The sequence below is a fragment of the Colius striatus genome, chromosome 24 (assembly GCF_028858725.1).
Source record: "Colius striatus isolate bColStr4 chromosome 24, bColStr4.1.hap1, whole genome shotgun sequence".
NCBI classification, from domain to species: domain Eukaryota; kingdom Metazoa; phylum Chordata; class Aves; order Coliiformes; family Coliidae; genus Colius; species Colius striatus.
Genome location: NC_084782.1, coordinates 5,352,012 through 5,373,924, shown reverse-complemented (window position 1 = coordinate 5,373,924; position 21,913 = coordinate 5,352,012). Strand labels below are relative to the sequence as shown.

Genomic DNA, 21,913 nt, shown 5'->3' with positions numbered 1-21,913 from the left:
ATGTTGTAAATGGACAGAGAAATGGGAAGTCCTCCCTCTCCTGGGAAGATTTTTCAGGGTGGGGGGAAGGCTTCTTCTCTTTTCCAGATATGTTTTGTGTTTGTTTCTTTGAAGAACTGCTAGTGCTACTTACAAGGGGGAGGGGGAAGGCAACAAGCCCCCTAGGCTGGGAACTGTGGTGAGGATGGGCTGGTTTGTGAGCCAGGAAGCACAGCTGCCAGGGCCCAGGCTGTGTTTGTGTTGCTACTGACCCCAGGCACCAGCTGTCAAAGGGCAAAGCCCATCTTCAGCTTTACTTGAAATATTCCCTACTTTTTCTGTTCCCTGAGAAGGTGTTTTGGGCTCTGACGGGGAGGGGGGAGGATTGTTCACGGGCTGGAGGGAGAGGAAGCAGCTGCCCTTGCCAGCAGTGTTGTGTGAACTTCAGTAGCAACAGGCCTGAGCCTTCAGCTTTACCTCCTGCTCACAGTTCCATCTTGTACATTTTACTTCAAAAAGAGGCAAATCTCTGTATTTTTTATATTATAGAGAGGTAGATATTTGTCTAATGGGGCTCCAGAGGCAAAGGCCTTTACCAGAGCCGTGTGCTGTATGTAAACAGAGCACTGAGGCAGGCAGAGCTGGCAGCCGCGGCCCCCCTTTCCCTCTGCTCCCTCCCGCGCGGTACGAGCCGACACGAGCTGCCCGAGACCCAGCTCCGGGCGCCGCGTTCAGCCGCAGCCGCGCCCGAGGCCGAGCAGCACCGGCCCCGCTGCGGGGGGGCGTTAACGCGTCCTTCCTTGTGAAACCAATAAAGACGTGCGTGCAGTGCGCTGAGCCGTGGCCGTGGCTGAGCCGTGGCCGTGGCTGAGCCGTGGCCGTGGCTGAGCCGTGGCTGTGGCACCGGCACCGTCCCTGCGGCGCTGCGGACGGGCGGCTGCGGGGTGCGGGGCGCGGGGCGGCGGCGCGGGGCACGCCGGGAGTTGCAGTCCCGCGGGGCAGCCGCGCGCGGTGCGTGCCGGGAGTCGGAGTCCGCCGGGCCGCGCGCCTCAAGCGCCGCTTCTCGCCGGCCCTTCCCGGCGGCCCCCGCGGCTGCCCGGCGCCCATTGGCTGGCGGCGGGGCCCGGCGCATGCGCGGCGCGGCGCCCGTCGGGAGCCCCGGGCCGGAGCCGCTGCCCTCAGCGCGGGGAGCGGCGGGAGGCGGCGGAGCCCGGCGGCGCGGCCGCGGCGGCGGCGGAGGGAGCCCGTCCGCCCTCCCTGCCCTGCCGCCCGCCCTCCATGTGCCGGGGCGCCGCCGGCTGCCGCGCGCCGGTTGGCTGCGGAGGGGGGAGCCGCGCGTCAGAGCGCTGGCGCTGACGTCACGGGGTGCGTGCGTGACGTCACCGCGGGCGGGGGGCGGCGCGGGGACACGGGCCGGGAGGTCGGTGTCAGCCGGGGACGGGGCCCGGGCGCGGATGGGGGGGATGGGGGGGGGGGCCTGGCCGGGGCCGCGGAGGGGCCGTCAGGGCCGGGGCGGCGGCGGGAGGGGGCGGCGGGAGCCCCGGCGGGGGACACCGGGCCCGGGCGGTCGCCTCTCGGCCGGGGTCGCGGCGCTGCGGAGCGCGGTGACGGTCCCGCGGAGCCGGGGGAAGCCCCGGGAGCTGCGTTATTCACAGCGGCAGCCGAGGGAGAAAAGCAGCGCCCGGGGCTGTGGGGCAGGTGTGGGGCGTGAAGCCGCCGCCGTGGGACGGGCACGGCCTGCCGCCGCACGTGGCTGATGACACACGGGCTTGGCTCCTGCCGCTGCTCCTCCGGCTCGGGCTTTTTTTCCTTCGGAAGCCCTGTCCTTGGCTGCTGGCTGAGGAGAGGCTGAGGGCTCTGTGCAACTGCTGCAAAACGGGGAGAAAAGGTGTTTGCTTCTCGTGGAACAATCCCATGGCTCTAGATTAGGATCGTCAGCTGCCTCTGCGGTTAGAGTCATAGAATCCCTGAGTGGTGGGGGCTGGAAGAGCCCTGCAGAGCTGCTGCAGCCCCAGCCCCTGCTCCAGCAGCTTCCCCTGGCTCAGGGGGCACAGGAACGTGTCCAGCTGGGGTTGGAAACCTCCCGAGAAGGAGCCTCCACACCCTCCCTGGGCAGCCTGGGCCAGGGCTCCCTCACCTCAGCACCAAAGGACTTGCTCCTCCTGTTCTTGTGTTCCAGCCTGTGCCTGTTACCCCTTGTCCTGGCACTGGTCACCATAGAACAAACACTGGCCCCATCCTCCTGAGGCTCTGATCTGCAGTTGCCCTGCTGCAGGGAGGGAGTTTCTTTGACAGCATGCACAGAGCTCCCAGATTTCACATCCAAGAGTAAAGGCCTGTGGGGATGAGGGGGGAGGACAGTTGGGGCCAAGGCTATGCCCAGCAGTTTAGGAAAGCCACATGCTGTCTGTGAGCAGGGAGATGCCTCATTGCCCAGGGGTTCTGCTTCCAGCTCTCCTCAGTGGGCAGAGGAGTCGTTGCCCTGGCACAGAGACCTTTGCAGTGGGCTGCACATTGCAAATGAAATAACGCTGTCCTCAGCCTGGAGCTGCAATGACAGGCTCTGCTCAGAGCAAGCTTCTTCCCACTCTGGGCCAGCAACTCCTAAAATCCTCCAGACCATCACTTCTTTAAGTGTAGTTGCTGCTTCTCTGTTTCTAGGCTTTGTCCAGATTGAGTGAGGAGAAAGGTCACGATGAAGAACCAAGGTGGGGAGACCAAAGCAGCCCCACGGCCTTCTGCCTCTGCCAAAGTGAGCAGCAGCGTGGTGCTGGAGGAAGGGGACTCGCTGGAGGCTGCAGCACCCCAGGAAGGTGAGGAGGCCCCAGGGAGGGTGAGGAGTTCCCTGGGAGGGTGAGGAGTTCCCTGGGGACAGCTCTCTGTCAGCCCGAGCAGATGGGTGGGCATTGAGCCTGGAAAGAGTCAGGGTGTTGCCTTCTCTGTGTAAGGCTGGGCTGCTGCCTCCAGCTCTTCTTACTCAGCTAAGAGCAGCCACGATTTCTGGGGCAGAAAGTCCTGGGTTCCTCCTGTTTCTCACAGAAGTAGCTGGTGCTTCCTGAGCAGAGGGTTGACCCTCAGCTGGACACAACAGGTTGTCTATTGTTTAGATGTTAAGGGTCCCATTCAGTAAACATCAGGCAGCTTCTTCCCTGGGGCAGTGATATGCTGAACCACCTGCCCTGTCCCTGGCACTGCATGCAAAGTATTCCCTGGAAGACAAAAGCCAGGTCTGATGGAGTAAGTGCTTGGTGAAAATTAACCCTGCCTGGTGAACGTGGGAAACTTGCAGCAAGTGGAGTTAGTTTAATAACCAGCTGCTCTGAGTGTCTTGTTTGGAGAAACTTTGGAAGCAAAGAAGCTTTCTGAAGGATATGCTGCCTGCTCCTTCCCCAAACATCTGCTGCTGGGGAGGAGACACACTTGTGTGAGACAGCAAAGCTGCTCTTATGTGGAGGAGAGAGGCAAACCCAGGTTTAAAAACCCATTGTCATGTAAAAAAGCCCGGCCCTGGGGAGGGTGTCAGGCAGGCCCTGTGAGGGAAAGCTCACACACAACCTGCTTTCCTTAAAGGGTGGTGGGGAAGGGGGGAGATTTTGCTCTTGACAGATGTCAGGGGCTTGGTCATGCTCTGGTGATCAGAAGAGCGGCTGTTAGCGACGCACCTCCATTGTCAGGGCAGCGGCCGGGGGCTGCCGGAACAAAGCAGCTTATGCTGCTGGGGGTTCAGGCAGCCTTGGTGCAGTGGGGTGCCAGGGAAACCTCCCCTCTGGGGAGAGAAACCTCCTGGAAAGCCCCCGGTGTCAGCGAGAGGAGAGGAGCCGGCCTGGGGCCGCCTCACGCTTCTGTGTCGCCGTCTCGCGCAGCTCCCCCGGCGCAGGACGACACCAAGGGCTCCCGGCCGGCCGTGCGGGACGTCTCCGAAGAGCTGAGCAGGCAGCTGGAGGACATCCTGAACACGTACTGCGTGGATGCCAGCCAGGAGGGCCCGGCAGAGGACGGGCAGGGCGAGCCCCCGGAGCCCGAGGAGCCCGACAAGGGCGGCAGCGAGTCCCCGCGGAACGGCGAGCGGGAGCCGGGCGGCCCCGAGATGAACGGCGAGAAGGACAGTGCCAAGGGCCCCGAGGACTGTGGGGAACGGGATCAGAAGAAGGCTCAGGAAAAGAAGAAAGCCAAGGGTCTGGGTAAGGGATGCCCAGCTCTGGCTGCTGCTGCCAGCCTCTGAGGTTGGTTTTAGGCTGCCCTGAGTCCCTCGGGTTGCGGCAGCGCTGGGGAACGGAGCGGCGCCGCGTTTCATGGCACCAGCTGCTGCCAGGGGCTGCCACAGCCTCTGCCTGTGGGTTTCTCTTTGTCTGGACACAGCTCTCTCCAGCCAGCCCAGTGCTGGTTTCCCACTCTGAAAACCAGGGCTGTCCCCATCAGCTTCACTCACCGTGTGTGGCAAAATCTGCGGGGCAGAGCTTTGGGAAGGGACTGGAGATGATGGTGGCTCAGGCCTGGCTTCGTCTCTCCTGTCTCTTTGTCTCTTTAAGAGCCAGAACTCTCATCTACGTGGGTTTAGTTGCTTTATTTATTTTCTTGCTGTGTCTCCTTCCAGGCAAAGAAATCACTTTACTGATGCAGACACTGAACACCCTGAGCACGCCCGAGGAGAAGCTGGCTGCCCTGTGCAAGAAATACGCTGAGCTGGTGAGTGCTGCTGCCTCCCTTGCAGGCTCTGGGGCTGGGCAGGGGGCAGAAGATACCTGTAGATTGGGGTTTTTTTATGGCTGTCGAGAGGAACAGCCCAGGAACACCTGTGCAGCTCTGCAGTGTGTGCTCTGGGGTCTCTGCAGTGAGGACAGATGTTGCTGTTTGCAGACCTGCATGTGAGAGGATTTCAGGGCTGTCTCTCTGCTCCTCTAACGTGGGAGCTTCCTCTCATGCCCATCCTGTCCCGGATCTGCTCTGCTGAGCCTGCTCTCCCCAGCAGTTCCCTGTCTCTCTTGAGCTGGGGAGCCCAGAGCTGGGCCCAGGACTCCAGATGAGGCCTCAGCAGGGCAGAGCAGAGGGGGAACAGAAGCACATCCCCTCCTCAGGGCACAGCATACTGCCCTGGTCTGCCTGGCTGCATCTGTGCCCTTTGCTCCCCCGTCCCAGCTGGAGGAGCACCGGAACTCCCAGAAGCAGATGAGGATCCTGCAGAAGAAGCAGACACAGCTGGTGCAGGAGAAGGATCACCTGCAGAGCGAGCACAGCAAGGCCATCCTGGCGCGCAGCAAGCTGGAGAGCCTGTGCCGCGAGCTCCAGAGGCACAACCGCACCCTCAAGGCGAGTGGCCCCGGGCACTGCCCCGTCCTGAGCCCTGAGGGCCTCCTGGGAGCCACTTGGGCAAAGCTGCCTTCAGCCACCCATGCCCCCAGTGTGCCCTCGGGGGCAGGGCTCGAATCCCGCTGTGAAACCATCCTTCTGCTGTTTCACTGGACAGGGAGAGGCCCAGAGTCCCCTCCCTGATGGATTTAAGTGGTGGTGGGGGGTTGGGTGGGTTCAGGGCGTCCCACTCGGGTCCCTTTGCCCCTGTCCCTGCCCCAGCACAGGGCTGACCCTGCTGGCCCTGCCCCCACGCAGGAGGAAGGCGTCCAGCGCGCGCGGGAGGAGGAGGAGAAGCGCAAGGAGGTGACGTCCCACTTCCAGGTGACACTGAACGACATCCAGCTGCAGATGGAGCAGCACAACGAGAGGAACTCCAAACTGCGCCAGGAGAACATGGAGCTGGCCGAGAGGCTCAAGAAGCTCATCGAGCAGTACGAGCTGCGGGAGGAGGTGGGTCAGGCGCAGCCCGTCCTCCCGGGGAGGCTGGTGGAGGGGAGAAGGGGCCTCCTGGGCTGAGCCTGTGTGTGATGGGTGGCTTGTCCCTGGGCAGCACATCGACAAGGTGTTCAAACACAAGGACCTGCAGCAGCAGCTGGTGGATGCCAAGCTCCAGCAGGCCCAGGAAATGCTGAAGGAGGCAGAGGAGAGACACCAGCGGGAGAAGGACTTTGTGAGTTTGGGGCGGTTTCTCTCACAGTTGCTTTTTCCCTGTCCCTCTGTGGAGGCTCAGGATCCCTGGGTCAGGCCAGGCCACCCCAGGCTCGCTGCACACCCAGCAGGGACAGCTCCAGGAGCAGGGCTGGGCTGTCTCTGGCTGTGCAGGGGCACTCTGAGAGCCCCCTGATGGCAGCCAGGTAACTGCTTCTGCTCCTCCCCAGCTGCTGAAGGAAGCTGTGGAATCACAAAGGATGTGTGAGCTGATGAAGCAGCAGGAGACTCACCTCAAGCAGCAGGTGAGTTCCACTCTGTGTGCTCAGCCAGGTTATTTGGTTGGATTGTTTCCTTCCTCTGTTTTCAGTCTGGAGAGCACAGGGGCAGCGTTGTCCCTGGGTTTGGTTTTGGTGGGCCTGTGTATAGGCAACTGCTGGAAAGAATGGTGCTGGGAGCAGTTGAGTGCCCATCCCTTGCTGAATCAGACCCAGCAAGTGCCTCCTGCCAAGGCCAGGAGATGTTTGCAGAACACATCAGTCTCTGAGGATGTTTCCCTAGGAAAGAATTTTCCCACCTTCCCCAGTACCTGGCTCCCTGCTGCTGCGTTGTGCAGTCACAAGGAGCTCAGGGAGATGTTGGCTGCCATCTCCCCTCCCTGGGGAGGGCTGTCAGAGGTGGCAGTGAGGAGCTGGATCCCCATCTCTCCCCACAGCTGGCTCTCTACACTGAGAAGTTTGAGGAATTCCAGAACACCCTTTCCAAAAGCAGCGAAGTGTTCACGACGTTTAAGCAGGAGATGGAGAAGGTGAGTGACCCTTCTGCTGCCCAGCTGAGCCTGTGGGCTGGAGGCACGGCCTGCCTCTCCCCTCCCTGCTCTGTGAGCTGGAAAAGCCACAGCTCTGTAGTTTTGGTAAGCTCTGATACACAAATTGAAGGCTGATGGCATGTGTGTCAGAAGCAGCACTGCCCCAGTGCTCTGCCCAAGGCTCACCTGCTCCCTCCCTGGCTCTGTGATTCTGCAGATGACTAAGAAAATCAAGAAGCTGGAGAAAGAGACCACCATGTACCGCTCCCGCTGGGAGAGCAGCAACAAGGCCCTCTTGGAGATGGCTGAGGAGGTGAGGAGGCTGTGCTGTGCGGGGCTGGGCTGGGGCTGAGGGGCAGTGGGACAGCCCCTGTCTCCCCACAGCCAGGCTGGGAGGTGGGTTTGGTGCCAGGAGCCCTCTGCCACGTGGCAGAAGTGACATCAGGAGGTGCAGAGGTGCAGAAGTCTGTCTCAGCAGCACTTGGCCTCGGTGTGGCACAGGAAGAGAGAAGCAGTGACGATGGCATCAGGTTGTTTGGATGCCACATGTTTGCTCAGTCACAGGGATTTTCCCCTTGAGCTTCCCTTGGAGGTTTCATCTCGGCCCTTCTGCCTCTGTCCCTCAGGTGGCAGAAGCAGAATCACAGAGTCATTTGGGTTGTTAAAGCCCCTGAAGCTGCTGCAGTCCCAGCCCTGCCCTCACCCTGCCCAGCCCAGCACTGACCCACAGCCTCAGCACCTCAGCCCCACGGCTTTGGGATCCCTCCAGGGCTGGGCACTGCCCCAGCTCCCTGGGCAGCCTGGCACAGGGCTGACACCCCTCTCAGGGAAACAGTTCTGCCTCAGCTCCAACCTCAGCCTCCCCTGGGGCAACCTGAACCCGTTGGAGCCTGAAGGACCTTTGTGTTTGCAGAAAACCCTTCGGGACAAAGAGCTAGAGGGGCTTCAGGTGAAAATCCAGCGCCTGGAGAAGCTCTGCAGAGCTCTGCAAACAGAACGCAACGACCTCAACAAGAAGGTGCAGGACCTGTGTGCCCACAGAACCCGGGCAGAGCCCGACCCCTCGGAGCCCTCCAGGGACGCGTGTCGGGACGGCAGCGAGGCGGCAGAGCGGCGCCCGGCCCCGGACGGCCCCCACGCGGGGCAGCACAGCCCGGCCCCCGCGGGACTCAGCACGGGAGCCTCGGCGCCGGGCGGCACCCGGGAGGGTGACTGAGCACCGACTGAGCCCCGGGGCCACCGGAGGGGGGAGAGGGAGGGGAACGGGGGGTGGTGCCGCAGGTTCCATGTGACAGCGGGGCCCTGGCACGGGCTCGAGGGGCCTGGGCAGCTGAGGTTTCCTAGCTTAGCTTTTTGGAGGGTTTTTAGAACTTTTTTATATATATATATGAGATATATATGAGATATATAAAATATGTGCAGGGCAACGTCCTCGGTTGTGTGGATGAGCAGCAGCGAGCCGCCTCCCGCGTGTGCGCCGGTAACTAACACGGACACTCCACTGCCGGCCCCTTCCCACAGAGCTCGGCGTTGCCAGGCTGCGGCTCCCAAAATCACCCGGCGCTGCTCGGCAGAGCGGCCGCGGCCAGAAGCCACCGAGCAGAGCAGGGAGGAGCTGAGCAGGGAGGAGCGGAGCAGGGCGAGAGCCGAGGCGCTGCGCTCCCTCCGTCCCCGCTCTGCCTCGGGCAGGGGGAGCTCCAGGGCTCGCTCGGCGGGTTTTGAGTGAGCCGAGGGTGTCCCGTTCCCCCGGCGCCGCCCTCCCGGGGGCCGTTGCTCTTCCCAGAAGTTGCCAATGTCTCGATAGCCTTACGATTCACAGTTGCCTCTTTGCTATACGCACACGTGCACAAGTGTATTAAACAGTTAATCCAACGGTCTCATTCCCAAGTGATTTTGCACAAGTGCCTGTGAGGGGTTGTGGAAGGGGACGGGGAGGTTCTGCCTGAGCCAGCACCTCCCTGGCCCATCCCTCAGGGCCGGGGTGGTCTTGGAGGTGGCTGGAGATGGGGCTGTGGGAGAATAAAACCTGCTTGTGCTCCAGGACCTGCAGCCTGGCCAGGAGCAGCACAAGGGCTGTGCTGTGGGCTGGGCCCTGCAGCCTGTGCTGGTGCTGTGGCAGCTCCTCTTCCCCTTCCCCTTTCAGAGGAGCATCTCCCAAGGGCTGCAGTGCCTGGGAGGGTCCCCACAGCCCCTGCCCACACTCACCCCAAGGGCCCAGCTGCTCATGGACAGACACAGGCCCTGCTGGCTCCCAGCTTGGGGGATTTCCCCTCCCTTTCTCAAGGCTTTATGCTGTTGTTTTGGGAGACCTGCAGGGCAGGAGCCCCCAGGCAGGCACAAGTAGCTCTGGCCTGGGGGGACCAGCAGCAAGCTGCAGTCAGGCTCTGGGCTTTGCTTCCTGCTCAGCCAGCAACAAGAAAAACCTCTCCCCCACCAGACCCTCGCTGAGCCTAAGCGGGGCCGTGGGCCGCATCCCGCCCCCTCCCGGCGCCTGCACGGAGCTGACGCGGGTGCTGAGGCTCGGCGCGGCCCCGGCCATCCCGCACGGAGCCCGGGGCCGCCGGCGCCGCCACCGCCCGGAGGAAGTTCCCTTTCCCTTTAAATGCAAATCCCCGCACCGGGGCTGCGGGGACGGGTGTTCGGCGGGCTCGGGGACGAGTGTTCGGCGCGCTCGGGGCGTCCGGCAGGACTCGGGGCGTCCGGCAGGACTCGGGGTGTCCGGCGTGCTCGGGGTGCCCGGCGGGGACACGGCCGGAGCGGGGCCCGGCGCAGGTCAGTCCGTGCGGCGCGGCCGGAGGCTGCGGACAAAGGGGCTCCCGCAGCCGCCGCCTGCCCCGTCCCGCCGCCGCCAAGGGCTCCGGGGCGCCGGGGGGCTGTTGGCGGGTGCCCGGGGGTGCGGGGTCCCGCCGCGGTCTCTGTCCCGCGGGCAGCCGGGGCCGCGTGGCCGGAGCGCGCCGGGGCAGCGGCTGCAAGCGGAGGCCCGTCCGGCGGCTCCCGGGCGCTCCCAGGCCCCGGCTCCCTGGGGAGGGCGCTCCGAGCCCCGCCGGCGCGGCCCGAGGGGTCCCTGAGCCCGGGGAGGGGGGCTCCGAGCCCCGCCGGCGCGGCCCGAGGGGTCCCTGAGCCCGGGGAGGGCGCTCCGAGCCCCGGCGGCGCGGCCCGAGGGGTCCCTGAGCCCGGGGAGGGGGCTCCGAGCCCCGGCGGCACGGCCCGGGGGGTCCCTGAGCCCGGGGAGGGGGCTCCGAGCCCCGGCGGCGCGGCCCGAGCGTCCCGCAGCGGCTCTCCCACGGCCACGCTGCTCTGCTGAGGGTCCCGGGGCTGGGGCAGGGCAGCGGCATCGCCCCGGTGCTGCTCCCGCCGATCTCCCCCGGCTCAGGGCTGACGGGTCCTCTCCGGGGACGAGACGGAGCCACCGAGAGCTGCGTCCATCCCGCACAGGGTCCCCGTCACCCGGCTCCGGTGCCCCCGCACCCTTCAGCATGGAGGAGCGGCGGAAGAAGAGGAGCCCCAAAACCTGCCTGGCCCAGCCGGTACCCGCGGGGGCCCCGCGGCCGCTGCCCCCCAGCAAGAGCACGTCCTTCGCCCTGCCGCTGCCCACCCTGCCCTCGCCCCGGCAGCGCGCCCGGCTGCGGCGGTGGGTACCCGCGCGGGGCCAGCGCCAGCCCCCGGCTGCTGCGCGGTGCGGGGCCCGGTGGGCTCAGGGCGATGCCAGCTCTCCGTTCCCCGTGCAGGACCAGCAAGGAGCGGGCGCGGGCGGGCGGCGCGGGGGCGGCGCGGGGGGGCTCCGCTGCAGCACAGCTTCCTCACCGACGTGTCTGACGTGTACGAGATGGAGGGGGGACTGCTCAGCCTCCTCAGCGACTTCCACTCGGGAAAGCTGCAGGCGTTTGGTGAGGGGCTGTGGGGGCCGGGGCCGGGGGGTCCCGGGGGGCCGGTGGGCTGTGACGGCTCCTGCCCACGGGCGCAGGGAAGGAATGTTCCTTCGAGCAGCTGGAGCACGTGCGGGAGATGCAGGAGAAGCTGGCGCGGCTCCACTTCAGCCTCGACGTCTGCGTGGAGGAACTCCCCGAGGAGCAGAAGAAGGCGGCGGCCGACAGAAACCTGGACCAGCTGCTGGCACACGTGAGCGTCTCCCCACACGCCCAGCCCTGCCGCCATGGCCGGGACACACACCGGCCTCCACCGCCCTGCCCGCTCCTCAGCCTCTGCCTTTGCCTCCCGCAGCTCGAGGAGCTCAGCGGCTCCATGTATCCTGGGCCCGGGCGTGGGGCAGGGACAACGGTGCTGGCTGAGGTGATGGTGGCAGCGATGGCGGCAGTGACGCTTATCACAGTGACAGGAGGCTGCAGCGAGCTGGGGGTCGGGCTCAGTAATGAATGACAGGACAAGGGAAAGGGGCTCAGGTTGTCCCAGGGGAGGCTGAGGCTGGAGCTGAGGCAGAACTGTTTCCCTGAGAGGGGTGTCAGCCCTGTGCCAGGCTGCCCAGGGAGCTGGGGCAGTGCCCAGCCCTGGAGGGATCCCAAAGCCGTGGGGCTGAGGTGCTGAGGGCTGCGGGTCAGTGCTGGGCTGGGCAGGGTGAGGGCAGGGCTGGGACTGCAGCAGCTCCAGGGGCTTCAACAACCCGACGGATTCCGTGGGTGTGTGCGGGTGGCAGCGATGGCGGTGCCGGGGGTCAGTGGTGGGGGTCAGTGATGGGGGGTCAGTGCCGGGGGTCAGTGCCGGGGGTCAGTGATGGGGGGTCAGTGCCGGGGGTCGGTGATGGGGGTCAGTGTCGGGGGTCAGTGCCGGGGGTCGGTCCCTGCGGTGCTTCCCTTGACCCGCGCTCAGACAGAAGCTGCACTTGGCTGAGAGCCCCGACCCCGAGGACGCGGCCGCCTGACCCCGCGCCTGGGGGGACCCCGCGCCGGGACCCCCCATCCCCGCGGAGGCGACGCGGGTCAGCGGGGCCGCCGGGCCGGGCCGCGCGGGGCCGCTCCCCGCGGCCATTGCGGGCGGCGGCGGCCGGTGGCGTCATCAGGCCGCGGCCATGGCGGCGGCCGTGGGGCCGGAGGCGGCGGCCGAGGGATGGCGGCGGCTGCTCCGCGCCGTGACCCGCCTGCAGGTGCGGCCGGGCCGGGGCCCGTGGGGCGGCGCGGGGGGCCGGGCCGGGCTCGCAGAGGGAGGGAATGGCTGCGGGGTCCCCGCGGCTGGGGGGTCTCCGGGGGGTGTCCCGGGCCCCGGCTCCACCCGGCGCTGCCTCATTAAAACCCGGCCTGGGCGCAGACTCGCGTTTGCTCGTTGTGTTTGCGGGCGCGGGCGCGGGGAGGGGGCGGAGGGGCGGCCGGAGGGGCTCCCGCAGCCGTCCCGTCCCGTCCCGCAGGCGTGTGTCCGCGGGTTCCTGGTGCGGAGGCGGCTCCGGGCCGTGCGGGCAGCCTACGAGCGGCTGGTGCGGGAGATCGAGGGAGACTCGAGCTGCCTGGAGTGGAGGGGCCGCATCCTGCCCCGGCCCGTCTTCGTCCCCGAGGTCCGTGGGGAGGGGTTGGGCGGGTGCTGGGGGTGGGATGGGGTTTGTGTGACCATCCCAACGAGCTGGAATCCTCCCAGGGCTAAACTGATGGTTGCTCAGCCCTGGCCCGTCAGACTCCTCCAGAACTGAGCCCCTGGCGGAGGATTCCGTCCTCTGGCTGAAGCTCAGCTCAGGTCCAGCCCCTGACCTGCATGTGGGACACCTGTGGGTCTCATCCCCCGTCTCCCCGGGCCCACTCGTGTGCTGGTTGGGTGCCACTGGTGTTTTCCCACTGTTGCAGGGAAAGCCCTTTGCCAGGCTGTGCTGGCTGCAAGCTGAGCTCCTGCTGTGGCAGCAGCAGGGCTGCAAACCAGAGCCCTGGCTGGGACGGACCCTCCAGCACAGGAACCTCCCAGGTCTGACCATGTTCTTTTCCTTCTGTTCCCTCGCGTGTCGCCCCTTCAGAAGCCCACGCCAGGGGAGTGCCCCTGTCCACGGGAAACTGCACCGAGGGATGAGGCCGGTGCAGGAAAACCCCAGGAGGAGCTGGACACGTGTGCAGCGGAGCGGGACTGGGGCTGCAGCAGTGTGGGAGCTCCAGCTGGGGTGGACAAGCCGAGCTGGGCGGCTGGAGGCGATGCAGCGAGCCCCCCGAATGCTGATCGACACCCTGAGAAGGGAGGCAGTGCCCTGGCAGAGGGTGAGGGAGGGCTGGCAGGAGCACAGCCAGGTGTCTGCTGCGTGGGATGGGGCTGTGCTGCAGGCAGAGCCCTGCCTGGGTACGAGCCTGAGGGACCCGGCGCTGGGTGTGGGGGGCACAGGGGGGTCCTGGAGAACTCAAACCTCCAGAGCAGCTTGGAGAGGTTGGAACAAGTCAGTGCAGGGGAGAGACAGTGGGTGCAATCTGGAGCAAGGATCTAATCACAGGTTAATGAGAGGTTATGTCTCGAGAGAGACAGGAAACTTCTAGAGAGTTCAGTGGAGGGCTGTAAAGGTGCTGAGGGGATGCAACGTGTGTGTGAGGAGGAAAGGCTGCAGCCCTGGGGCTGCTCAGCCTGGAGAGGAGAAGCCTGAGCTCAGGGGCACCTCAGCAACACTCACAAGTACCTAAAGGCTGGGTGTCAGGAGGATGGGGCCAGTCTGTGTTCTGTGGTTCCCAGGGACAGGACAAGGGGTAACGGGCACAGGGTGGAACACAAACAGTTCCCCTGGCCCAGGAGGAGAAGCTCCTCTGGTGCTGAGGGGAGGGAGCCCTGGCCCAGGCTGCCCAGGGAGGGTGTGGAGGCTCCTTCTCAGGAGGTTTCCAACCCCAGCTGGACACGTTCCTGTGCCCCCTGAGCCAGGGGAAGTTTCTGGAGCAGGGGCTGGGGCTGCAGCAGCTCTGCAGGGTCCTGCCAGCCCCCACCATTGGGGGGTTCTGTGATTGTTCCATTTCTTTGCAGGAATTCCACCTGAGGACATGGAGGAGCTTCCTGGAACTCAGGCTGCTCTGCAGTCCTACAGAAACCACTTGCTCATGGAGATGCTCTGGTTACAACAGGCTATTGAGAGCCGTAAAAAAGTAAGGGCCTGAGCCTGCCTGTCCTGAAAGTGCCTCAGAGCAGTGTCCCTGGGCTGGGGCTGGGCTAAAGGAACTACACCAAGGAGTGCTGAAGGAAATCAGGAGCTGTTTAGGTCTGGTCACAAGCTGTAGATCTGGTCACTGCAGCTGCAGTTGGTACCTGGGCACTGACCAGTGTGGCAGGTGCCACGTGTGTTGCTTCAAAGGTGAGACTGTGTCTCCTGGCTGAGAGCAGGGATGTTGCTGCTCTGAGGGCAGGGGCTTTCCTGCTGCCAGGTCTCTCTGGGGTTTAGTCCTGAACACTTTGTTTTTCTTTCTTTTGCAGTACTTGATGCTGAAACGGAGGCTGGAGGCTCCTGATGCATAGAGGGGCACTCCTGAGCACAAGAGGCACCTGTGTGGGCCTGGAGCTGCAGCAGCACCAGTCAGGATGTGACCTGAAGGACAGCAGCAGCTCAGGGGAGCTCCTGCTCTGTGGGGCGGCGTTTCCCACTGTGGTAAATGTGGCAAGAAAGCCTTTTATTTCTTTTGAACTGGAGTATTTGGTCAAGACAATATTTTCCCTCTGTGGTCTATCTGGTATTTTGGACTGATAATTTCAATGAGAATAAACCCTCCCTTCCCTCTCCAGGGACAAACTGCTCTGTTGTTTCACAGACTTTTTTACAGTGTAGATCTGTTTTTACAGTATGTTTCCTCTAGAAGAGAAAAGCCACGTGGCAGCCTCAGTGTAAGGGGCTGTGCACCAGGACCTGGGTGGCAGAATCCTCTTTCAGGTGCTTGGCCACCAAAGGGAGAGTTCCCAAACAGATTCCGGATCCAAAAATCAATTAGAGCCAGCAGGTCACACTGATTTATTCACCATCATCCTTCCAGTGCTGAACAGGACAATTCCACCACCCCTGCCTTGAAACAGACAAAGCCATTACACAGGATGTCGCTGCACCGTGCCTGGTTCCCTCTGCTGCTCAGGGGTTACACTCCATGCTTTTGTCATGCTGTTTTTGACAACAAAGAGCAGCTTTTTGGGTGCAGCTGAGCCAGAGAGTCTGGTGCAGAGCCAGAGCCCTGGGGGTTTCCTCTCAGCAGGTTCTCTTCTTCTGCTTCTGGCTGCCCTTTGCTCACGAAGCAGCGACGCAGAGCGTGACCCCCAGGCTGGTGAGCAGCATCCCTGCCACAGCCCCTGCCACACAGTAACACAGTGGGAACCTGCACCATTCAGCACTGGGCACCCAGACCTCCTCCTGGCTAAATCCCTGATGCTCAGGGGACAGCAGCACTATCTGGGCAGATACCACCTGGACCAGGCAGCTCTGAAGGGGTTCAGGTGTTTGGGCTGCCCGTGTGTGTTGGTGTTTCTAAGGAAGTGTTGCTGATGCTGTGGCTCTGGGTAGGGAGAGTTTGGCTTAAACAGCAAGAAAACCCCATTTCAGGGTATTCCTACAGCTACCACACCAGGCCCTGCTGTTCAAGCTTTCAAGTCTCCTGACATTTTCTGACTTTCTGAGCAGTGTAACGTTCCTGTAGGATGTCAGAGAAGGAAAGGAGGATGGGTGCTGACACTGGGGGACCTCTTCCAGGGTGGGCACATCACTTAGTGCTTCTCTTTCAGTTAAATATCTAGTCAGGTAAAGGCTCAGGCCTGTAAACTTCATTAGCTGGGAATTGCCTGTTCTTGCTTCCCATTTCCTGGCCCTGCCCACTTACTTGTCCCTTTCACTCCCCTCTCAGATTCTGCAGCAAGCAACTGTAAGTAGTTACAGCAACTTAACTAGTAATAGCCCTTCTGGGGGTAGCTGCTGTTTGTCAGGAGAGCTGCTAAGCCAGCAGTTAGGTGTAGGAGACAAGGTGAGGAAACATTTTAAGTGTAACTTACTTTTACCACCGATGTCCTCTCCCAGGATCCTCCCGGTCAGCAGCGTGACTATCAAAGCCAGGGAGTTACAGAGAGGCACTGCCAGGGACAGGTCTGCAATCAGACAGTTTTAACACCACGTTGAAAGTGGATAATCTGGGTCAATCACGAGATGCTCATTTGTGATTGTCAGAGACGGCTGCTTCAGGTTTCACCTGGGCCACTGGAGTCATCGATAGCACTGATCCCCCCAAAACTCTGAGCCCCAGCCTCCACAAAGGCAACAAGAACTAACCTGTGGATGCCAAAGTGAGGTAGAAGATGAGAGATCCACCTTGATTGAGCAGAAATGGCACCATGTACTGCAGGAAGAACACAGAGCTGTCACATCGCTGCTTGTTAACCCTCCGTTCCCCCCCTCAGCGAGTGGGCAGCCAGCCCTGCTCACCCTCTGCCAGGTTTGGCCACCCAAGGGAGAGTTCCCAAACAGGTTCCTTCTACCCAAAAGTCAGGTAGTCCCAGGTCACACCGAGCAGCTCACAAGCTGCTGAATGTCTCAGTGCCCCAGCCTGCAGAAGCAGAGCGTGCTTGTTTCAGATGAAATGTGGGGGTTAAGGACCTGCTGCCCCAAAGCAGCCTCGATTCTGCCTGGGAAAAAGATGGCTCATGTCTTCTGTTTGGTTAATTGGCTCTTCCTGGATCTAACTGCAGATTAACTTGGCTTTTGCTAGTTATAACTGCAAAGCTCGTGGTTTCTCGAGTCTCGTCTATTTGTCTCAGTGGCCACCGAAGCAACCCCAGCCCGAGGTGACCAGGAAAGGTACAGGGGCTTCTCCCCACGTTTCAGCCTTTGTTCACCTTGTAGTTGAGGCTCAGGAAGCGGATCTGGGCCATCAGCTGCCGCAGGTGCCCCCGGCCCCGCAGCTCCTCCAGCGCCTCGTCCAGCCCCGCGGCCCCTCTGCGCAGGAACGGGCCGCTGCAGCCCCACAGCACGGCCACCAGCCCCAGTGCCACGGCCTGTCCTGCGGCACAGCCCCGGCTCAGCACCCGCTGGCACTGCCCCGGGGGCTCACACCACCCCGAGGCTTCACACCCGGCCGTGGCTCTGCTGATGCTTCTCTGGAGGGGAAAAGCCCTGCAGCAGACCCAGCTGCCTCACGGCCCTGGTGCTGCTCACTGCAGATGCTGTCCCTGGAGGAAAACGCCTCATCCAGCCGAGCCCACGGCCACGTTGTCCCCACGGGGAATGTCCCCCCCACACCCAGTCCATGGGCTCGTTCCCCCTTTGGGGACACACCTGGGTCTGCTCAGCCTGGAGAAGACTGAGGGGAGACATTGCCATGGACTGCCCCGATGGTGGGGCGGGCAGGGCCCTGCTGAGCTGCTCCAGCCCCTGCTGCAGCAGCTTCCCCTGGCTCAGGAACGTGTCCAGGTGGGGTTGGAAACTCTTCGGTGCTGGGGTGAGGGAGCCCTGGCCCAGGCTGCCCAGGGAGGGTGTGGAGGCTCCTTCTCGGGACGTTTCCAACCCCCCTGGACACGTTCCTGTGCCCCCTGAGCCAGGGGAAGCTGCTGGAGCAGGGGCTGGGGCTGCAGCAGCTCCGCAGGGCCCTGTTACCCCACCGCTCCACGAATCCCCACAGCAGACGAGCCCCAGCGCTTCACCCCCTTCCCCCGCCTCAGTGATGAGCCCTGCGCTGCCCATGGCCGCCCCCCACGCCGGGCCGCCCCCCACGCCGGGCCGCCCCCCACGCCGGGCCGCCCCCCACGCCGGGCCGCCCCCCACGCCGGGCCGCCCCCCACGCCGGGCCGCCCCCCACGCCGGGCCGCCCCCCACGCCGGGCCGCCCCCCACGCCGGGCCGCAGGAAGCTCACCCGCTGCCGCCATGGCGACGGGACACGCATTTCCGTCCCGCCCCTGCCCTCGGAAGCGATTCCCCGCCCGTGCCTCTCGCCTCGGCGCCGCCGCCATGGTGAGTGGCTCCGGCGTGACGGGACGCTGCGACGGGCCCCCGGGACGCGGCCCGGCCGCTCCCGCACCCCCCGCGGGAGCCCCGTCCCGGGGGTCGGGTCCTCGCCGGGAGCGTTAACCATCGTCTCCCCCTTGGCAGAAGCCCATCCTGCTGCAGGGCCACGAGCGATCCATCACGCAGATCAAGTACAACCGGGAAGGGGATCTGCTGTTCACCGTGGCGAAGGATCCCGTGAGTGCGGCCCCGTCCTCCCGCCCCGGTAACCGACCCTTCGGCCCCGAGGCGAATCCTCTCGCTCGTTTCCTTCCCCCAGATCGTTAACGTGTGGTATTCGGTGAACGGGGAGCGGCTGGGCACCTACAACGGCCACACAGGAGCCGTGTGGTGTGTGGACGCGGACTGTATCCTTCCGTGGCCTGGATCCCGCTTCTCCCGCGTGTTGTCGTCGCGGTGATCCAGCCCCGCACGTCCCTGCCGGCTGCTCCGCTGCCGGGGCTTTGGGAGCTTGGTTTGCAGTGCTTCTAACTCCTCTGTTGCCTTGCTCTTACTCCATCTCCTGGGTGTTCCCTGGAGAGTGATTTGGGTTGTTGAAGCCCCTGGAGCTGCTGCAGTCCCAGCCCTGCCCTCACCCTGCCCAGCCCAGCACTGACCCCTCAGCACCTCACCCCACGGCTTTGGGATCCCTCCAGGGCTGGGCACTGCCCCAGCTCCCTGGGCAGCCTGGCACAGGGCTGACACCCCTCTCAGGGAAACAGTTCTGCCTCAGCTCCAGCCTCAGCCTCCCCAGCACAAATTGAGCCCATTCCTCGTGTTCATTACTTGGGGCAGAGCCCGACCCCCAGCTCCTGCAGCCTCCTGTCAGGGAGCTGCAGACAGTGCTCCTGTCTCCCCTCAGCCTCCCCTTCTCCAGGCTGGTTTTCTTTCCTGGCTGTTTAATAACATGTGCAGTTGTTGCTTTTGCAGTGGTGGCCCTGGCAGCTCAGGGAAGGTGTCTGAGTTTCCCAAGAACTGTGTCCAATGTGGGCAGCAGGTAACAGAGAGAAAAACGTGCAGCTTTGTGTTAGGGCAAGAGCTGGAGAGGAAGAAAGTGGGGTTTGTGTTGTATCTGTACTGGAGTGTTGCTGCTCCTGGAATGGAACTTGTCCAGTCTCTGTGTCTTAGGGCTTTTTAATCTCATGTGTAAATATTCTCTGGGAATGGACCTTGTGGGGCTGAGAACGTGCTGCTGTTCCCTAACTGGTGACTGCAGGGGACACACGGCATGTGCTCACCGGCTCTGCGGATAACAGCTGTCGGCTCTGGGACTGTGAGACAGGTAAGGCTCTGTTCCCACACAAAAAACACTCTGTTTTACCCTCCCAAGGCTTTCCCCCACCTCCCCAGGCCTCTGCTCCCCTCGCCTGCCTGCCACCAAGGCCCAGCTCTGCCCAGTCCTGAAGTCTTCTGAGCTTGGAGGACCTGGTAGCACCATGCCCTGTGCTCATTCACCCCCCTCCCCAAATGAGCTCTGAATCCTCTCTCCTGGCTGCTGGAGGGGAGGCTTTATGTGCCTGATTTCTGGTGAATATTCAATGAATTTACTCACTTTACTGCCCAAAACATGTGATTAGTACTTGGAAGTTGCCAAACCTGTTGTCAGCTCCTCCTGACGCTCTCCTGCCCTGTCCCTGCCCTTCGGCTGCTCCTTTCCACCAACCTCCCAACAAAATGCAGTCAGACACCCACAGAGTGACAGTTCTGTCCATTTGCAGGAAAGCAGCTCGCCCTGGTGAAGACCAGCTCAGCAGTGAGGACGTGTGGCTTCGACTTTGGGGGAAACATCATCATGTTTTCCACAGACAAGCAGATGGGATATCAGTGCTTTGTCAGCTTCTTTGACCTCCGGGACTCCAGCCAGATCGGTGAGGAGCCCGGGCCAGGGCCTGCAAGGGCAAGCCTCCATCCCCAGAGCTGGTGCCACCGTGTCTGTCTGTCTCTGTCCTTCTTCCTTCCTGCAGAGAACAACGAGCCTTACATGAAAATCCCCTGCAGTGACTCCAAAATCACTAGTGCCGTGTGGGGCCCTCTGGGAGAGTTCATCATCGCTGGCCACGAGAGCGGAGAGCTGAACCAGTTCAGTGCCAAGGTCAAGCTGACAAGGAACAACATCTCCCTGGGGCAGCACTGCCTGGGAAGGGATGTCACAGCGTTTCCTTTGGGGTCAGGGGGCACAATAGGGGCTTTTTGGCTGGAAGCAGCAGCCTCGTGGAAGGACAGTTCAAATCCATGGCTGGCTGGGCTGCTGCTGAGAGGGGTCAGGGAGGAACCTCCTGAGGTTCAACAAGGGCAAGGTCCTGCACCTGGGGAGAAGCCCTCTGGCTCCATTTGCTCTCACACTCAACCTGCCTCTTTGCCCCTCAGTCAGGGGAGCAGCTTTCAAACATCAAGGAGCACACCAAGCAAATCAACGACATCCAGACCTCCAGGGACATGACTATGTTCATCACAGCCTCCAAGGACAACACAGCCAAGGTGAGGCTGCAGGACCTCTGCACAGCTTTGCCCCTTGGAGAGCTGAGTCAATGGGAAGTCAGCTTAGTGGGAAGAAGTCAGGGAGAAAGGGAAGGCAGCAGCAGCCAGGCACTGGCCAAAATGAGAGCTGCAGTTTGGTGCCTCTGGTAGCACAGAGGTGAGGTTCAGGACAGCGATGTGGGGTTGAGGTGCCTGTGGGCGGCTGTAGAACCAACATCTGCCCTGCTGAGGCCCTGGCAGTGAGATCTGTGGGAGCTGATTGTGCTGCCAGCCCTCTTGCACAGTAACTCTCTCCCTTTTTGCCTCCCAGCTGTTTGACTGCACGACCCTGGAGCACCTGAAGACGTTCCGGACGGAGCGGCCGGTGAACTCCGCGGCGCTCTCCCCCATCTTTGACCACGTAAGAACGAGCTCCCCCCTCATCCCAATCCCCTGGGCCTCCTCCTGCCTCGTCTCCCTGTGGTGTTCCCACTCTGGAAGGCAGAGTGTCACCAGCCCAGCTGCAAAACACGGCTGGGATTGGGGTCTGGGGAGCTTTGCTGTGGTCTGGTGCCGGGAATGAGGCTTTGGATCTGATGTTCCAAGTGGTGAGGCTCCTCTCCTTTGCAGGTCGTGCTTGGTGGTGGGCAGGAGGCCATGGATGTGACCACCACCTCCACCAGGATTGGCAAATTTGAGGCCAGGTTGGTGTTTTTGCCCTGGCAGGGCTGAGTCCTCCCCTGGAGCACTCTGGGCAGCCCAAGGGTGGCTGTTCCTGGAGCCTCCTGCTCCTGGCACTGCTGGAGGGGCCATTAAACGTGCTGAGCTTTCCTGAGGAACCCTTGGTTGTGTCCCTAACGAGGCTCCTGATGACTTCTGATCCTTTAAGTCTTCTTCCTTCTCCCAGGTTCTTCCACTTGGCTTTTGAAGAAGAGTTTGGCAGAGTGAAGGGTCACTTTGGGCCCATAAACAGCGTCGCTTTTCACCCTGATGGGAAGAGGTGAGGATCCCTGGGGGCCTGGCAGCGTGCCCCAGCCCAGCCTGGGCTGCAGCCGGGCTCACAGGGGCTCTGCAGTGGGAATGGAGCCAGCACCTTCCTTCACTCTGCCCCTCCAGCCCTGCAGCCTCCCCCCAGCCTGGCTGGGGGCTTCCCTTCCACCCTGCTGCACACTTTGGCTGCATCAGGGATTCCTTTCGTAGCCTCTGGAGTGGGTTGTGAGGACAGACTGAGCAGGGTTGGGTGTAAGCCCAGGGGCAGGCAGCTCCTGCCCCTCCTGGTGACTGGCTCTTGCCCTTCTCCCGCAGCTACAGCAGTGGGGGTGAGGATGGCTACGTCCGCATCCATTACTTCGACCCACAGTACTTCGAGTTCGAATTTGAAGCCTGAGGGAGGATTCCCACAGCTCTCCTCTCCCTTCCTCCCCTCCTCACCCAGCCCATCACCTGCTGCACAGGACCATCCCACGGCCTGCAGCCAGTCTGCTCCCTGGCAGCAGAAGGAAACAGGCAGCAGCAGACTGGGGAGAACCAGAAACCCAACTGGGTGTCCCAGGAGGTGGAGTGAGGGTGAGGTGGGGAGCTGGGCTCTGGCCTTGCCTGCCCTGGGGCTGCTGCCTTCCCTGGCCATATTTACACAGCAAGGGGGGAGAAAGAAAACCTCTTCAGGAAATAAATCAGAAGCTTTTCTAAGGCAAAACACCTCTGTGGGGGTTCCTTTGTTTTGGTCTGGAACTCAGTTAACCCCGAGGGCTTTGCCTGTGGCTGCCCAGGG

The 21,913-nt window shown here is 62.8% G+C and overlaps 5 protein-coding genes across 6 annotated transcripts; 4 read left to right on the top strand and 1 right to left on the bottom strand.

Annotated features, from left to right (window-relative positions):
- Nucleotides 1-1,186: 1,186 nt before the first annotated feature.
- Nucleotides 1,187-8,656, top strand: TXLNA (taxilin alpha). 2 transcript variants are annotated; one of them, XM_062014584.1, is made up of 11 exons: nt 1,187-1,344; nt 2,641-2,792; nt 3,843-4,160; nt 4,574-4,665; nt 5,116-5,286; nt 5,584-5,778; nt 5,879-5,998; nt 6,207-6,281; nt 6,692-6,784; nt 7,002-7,097; nt 7,698-8,656. In XM_062014584.1, the coding sequence occupies exons 2-11, from the start codon at nt 2,675-2,677 to the stop codon at nt 7,998-8,000; spliced, it is 1,581 nt and encodes a 526-aa protein (XP_061870568.1). In that variant the 5' UTR covers nt 1,187-1,344; nt 2,641-2,674; the 3' UTR covers nt 8,001-8,656. The 2 variants fall into 2 exon arrangements, with proteins under 2 accessions (XP_061870568.1, XP_061870569.1); XM_062014585.1 differs by lacking the exon at nt 1,187-1,344 and adding an exon at nt 1,361-1,399.
- Nucleotides 8,657-9,304: 648 nt separating this feature from the next.
- On the top strand, nt 9,305-11,736 carry CCDC28B (coiled-coil domain containing 28B). The gene is given in 7 exon segments (XM_062014687.1): nt 9,305-9,556; nt 10,185-10,415; nt 10,513-10,558; nt 10,560-10,671; nt 10,749-10,903; nt 11,006-11,028; nt 11,609-11,736. Coding segments are annotated over 7 exon segments (789 nt in total). The 5' UTR covers nt 9,305-9,386; the 3' UTR covers nt 11,661-11,736.
- A 45-nt stretch (nt 11,737-11,781) lies between these two features.
- On the top strand, nt 11,782-14,469 carry IQCC (IQ motif containing C). Its single transcript, XM_062014688.1, has 5 exons — nt 11,782-11,882; nt 12,141-12,284; nt 12,732-12,966; nt 13,709-13,827; nt 14,153-14,469. Exons 1-5 carry the CDS (start codon nt 11,808-11,810, stop codon nt 14,192-14,194), a joined length of 615 nt encoding a protein of 204 aa, XP_061870672.1. The 5' UTR covers nt 11,782-11,807; the 3' UTR covers nt 14,195-14,469.
- Nucleotides 14,470-14,657: 188 nt separating this feature from the next.
- Nucleotides 14,658-17,629, bottom strand: TMEM234 (transmembrane protein 234). Its single transcript, XM_062014429.1, has 5 exons — nt 17,555-17,629; nt 16,541-16,704; nt 15,978-16,044; nt 15,704-15,796; nt 14,658-15,010 (listed from the first exon to the last, which is right to left on the bottom strand). Exons 1-5 carry the CDS (start codon nt 17,565-17,567, stop codon nt 14,949-14,951), a joined length of 399 nt encoding a protein of 132 aa, XP_061870413.1. The 5' UTR covers nt 17,568-17,629; the 3' UTR covers nt 14,658-14,948.
- On the top strand, nt 17,566-21,838 carry EIF3I (eukaryotic translation initiation factor 3 subunit I). The gene is made up of 11 exons (XM_062014427.1): nt 17,566-17,652; nt 17,791-17,883; nt 17,966-18,053; nt 18,902-18,967; nt 19,404-19,553; nt 19,650-19,777; nt 20,053-20,163; nt 20,474-20,563; nt 20,773-20,846; nt 21,050-21,142; nt 21,448-21,838. Exons 1-11 carry the CDS (start codon nt 17,566-17,568, stop codon nt 21,527-21,529), a joined length of 1,062 nt encoding a protein of 353 aa, XP_061870411.1. The 3' UTR covers nt 21,530-21,838.
- Nucleotides 21,839-21,913: the final 75 nt, after the last annotated feature.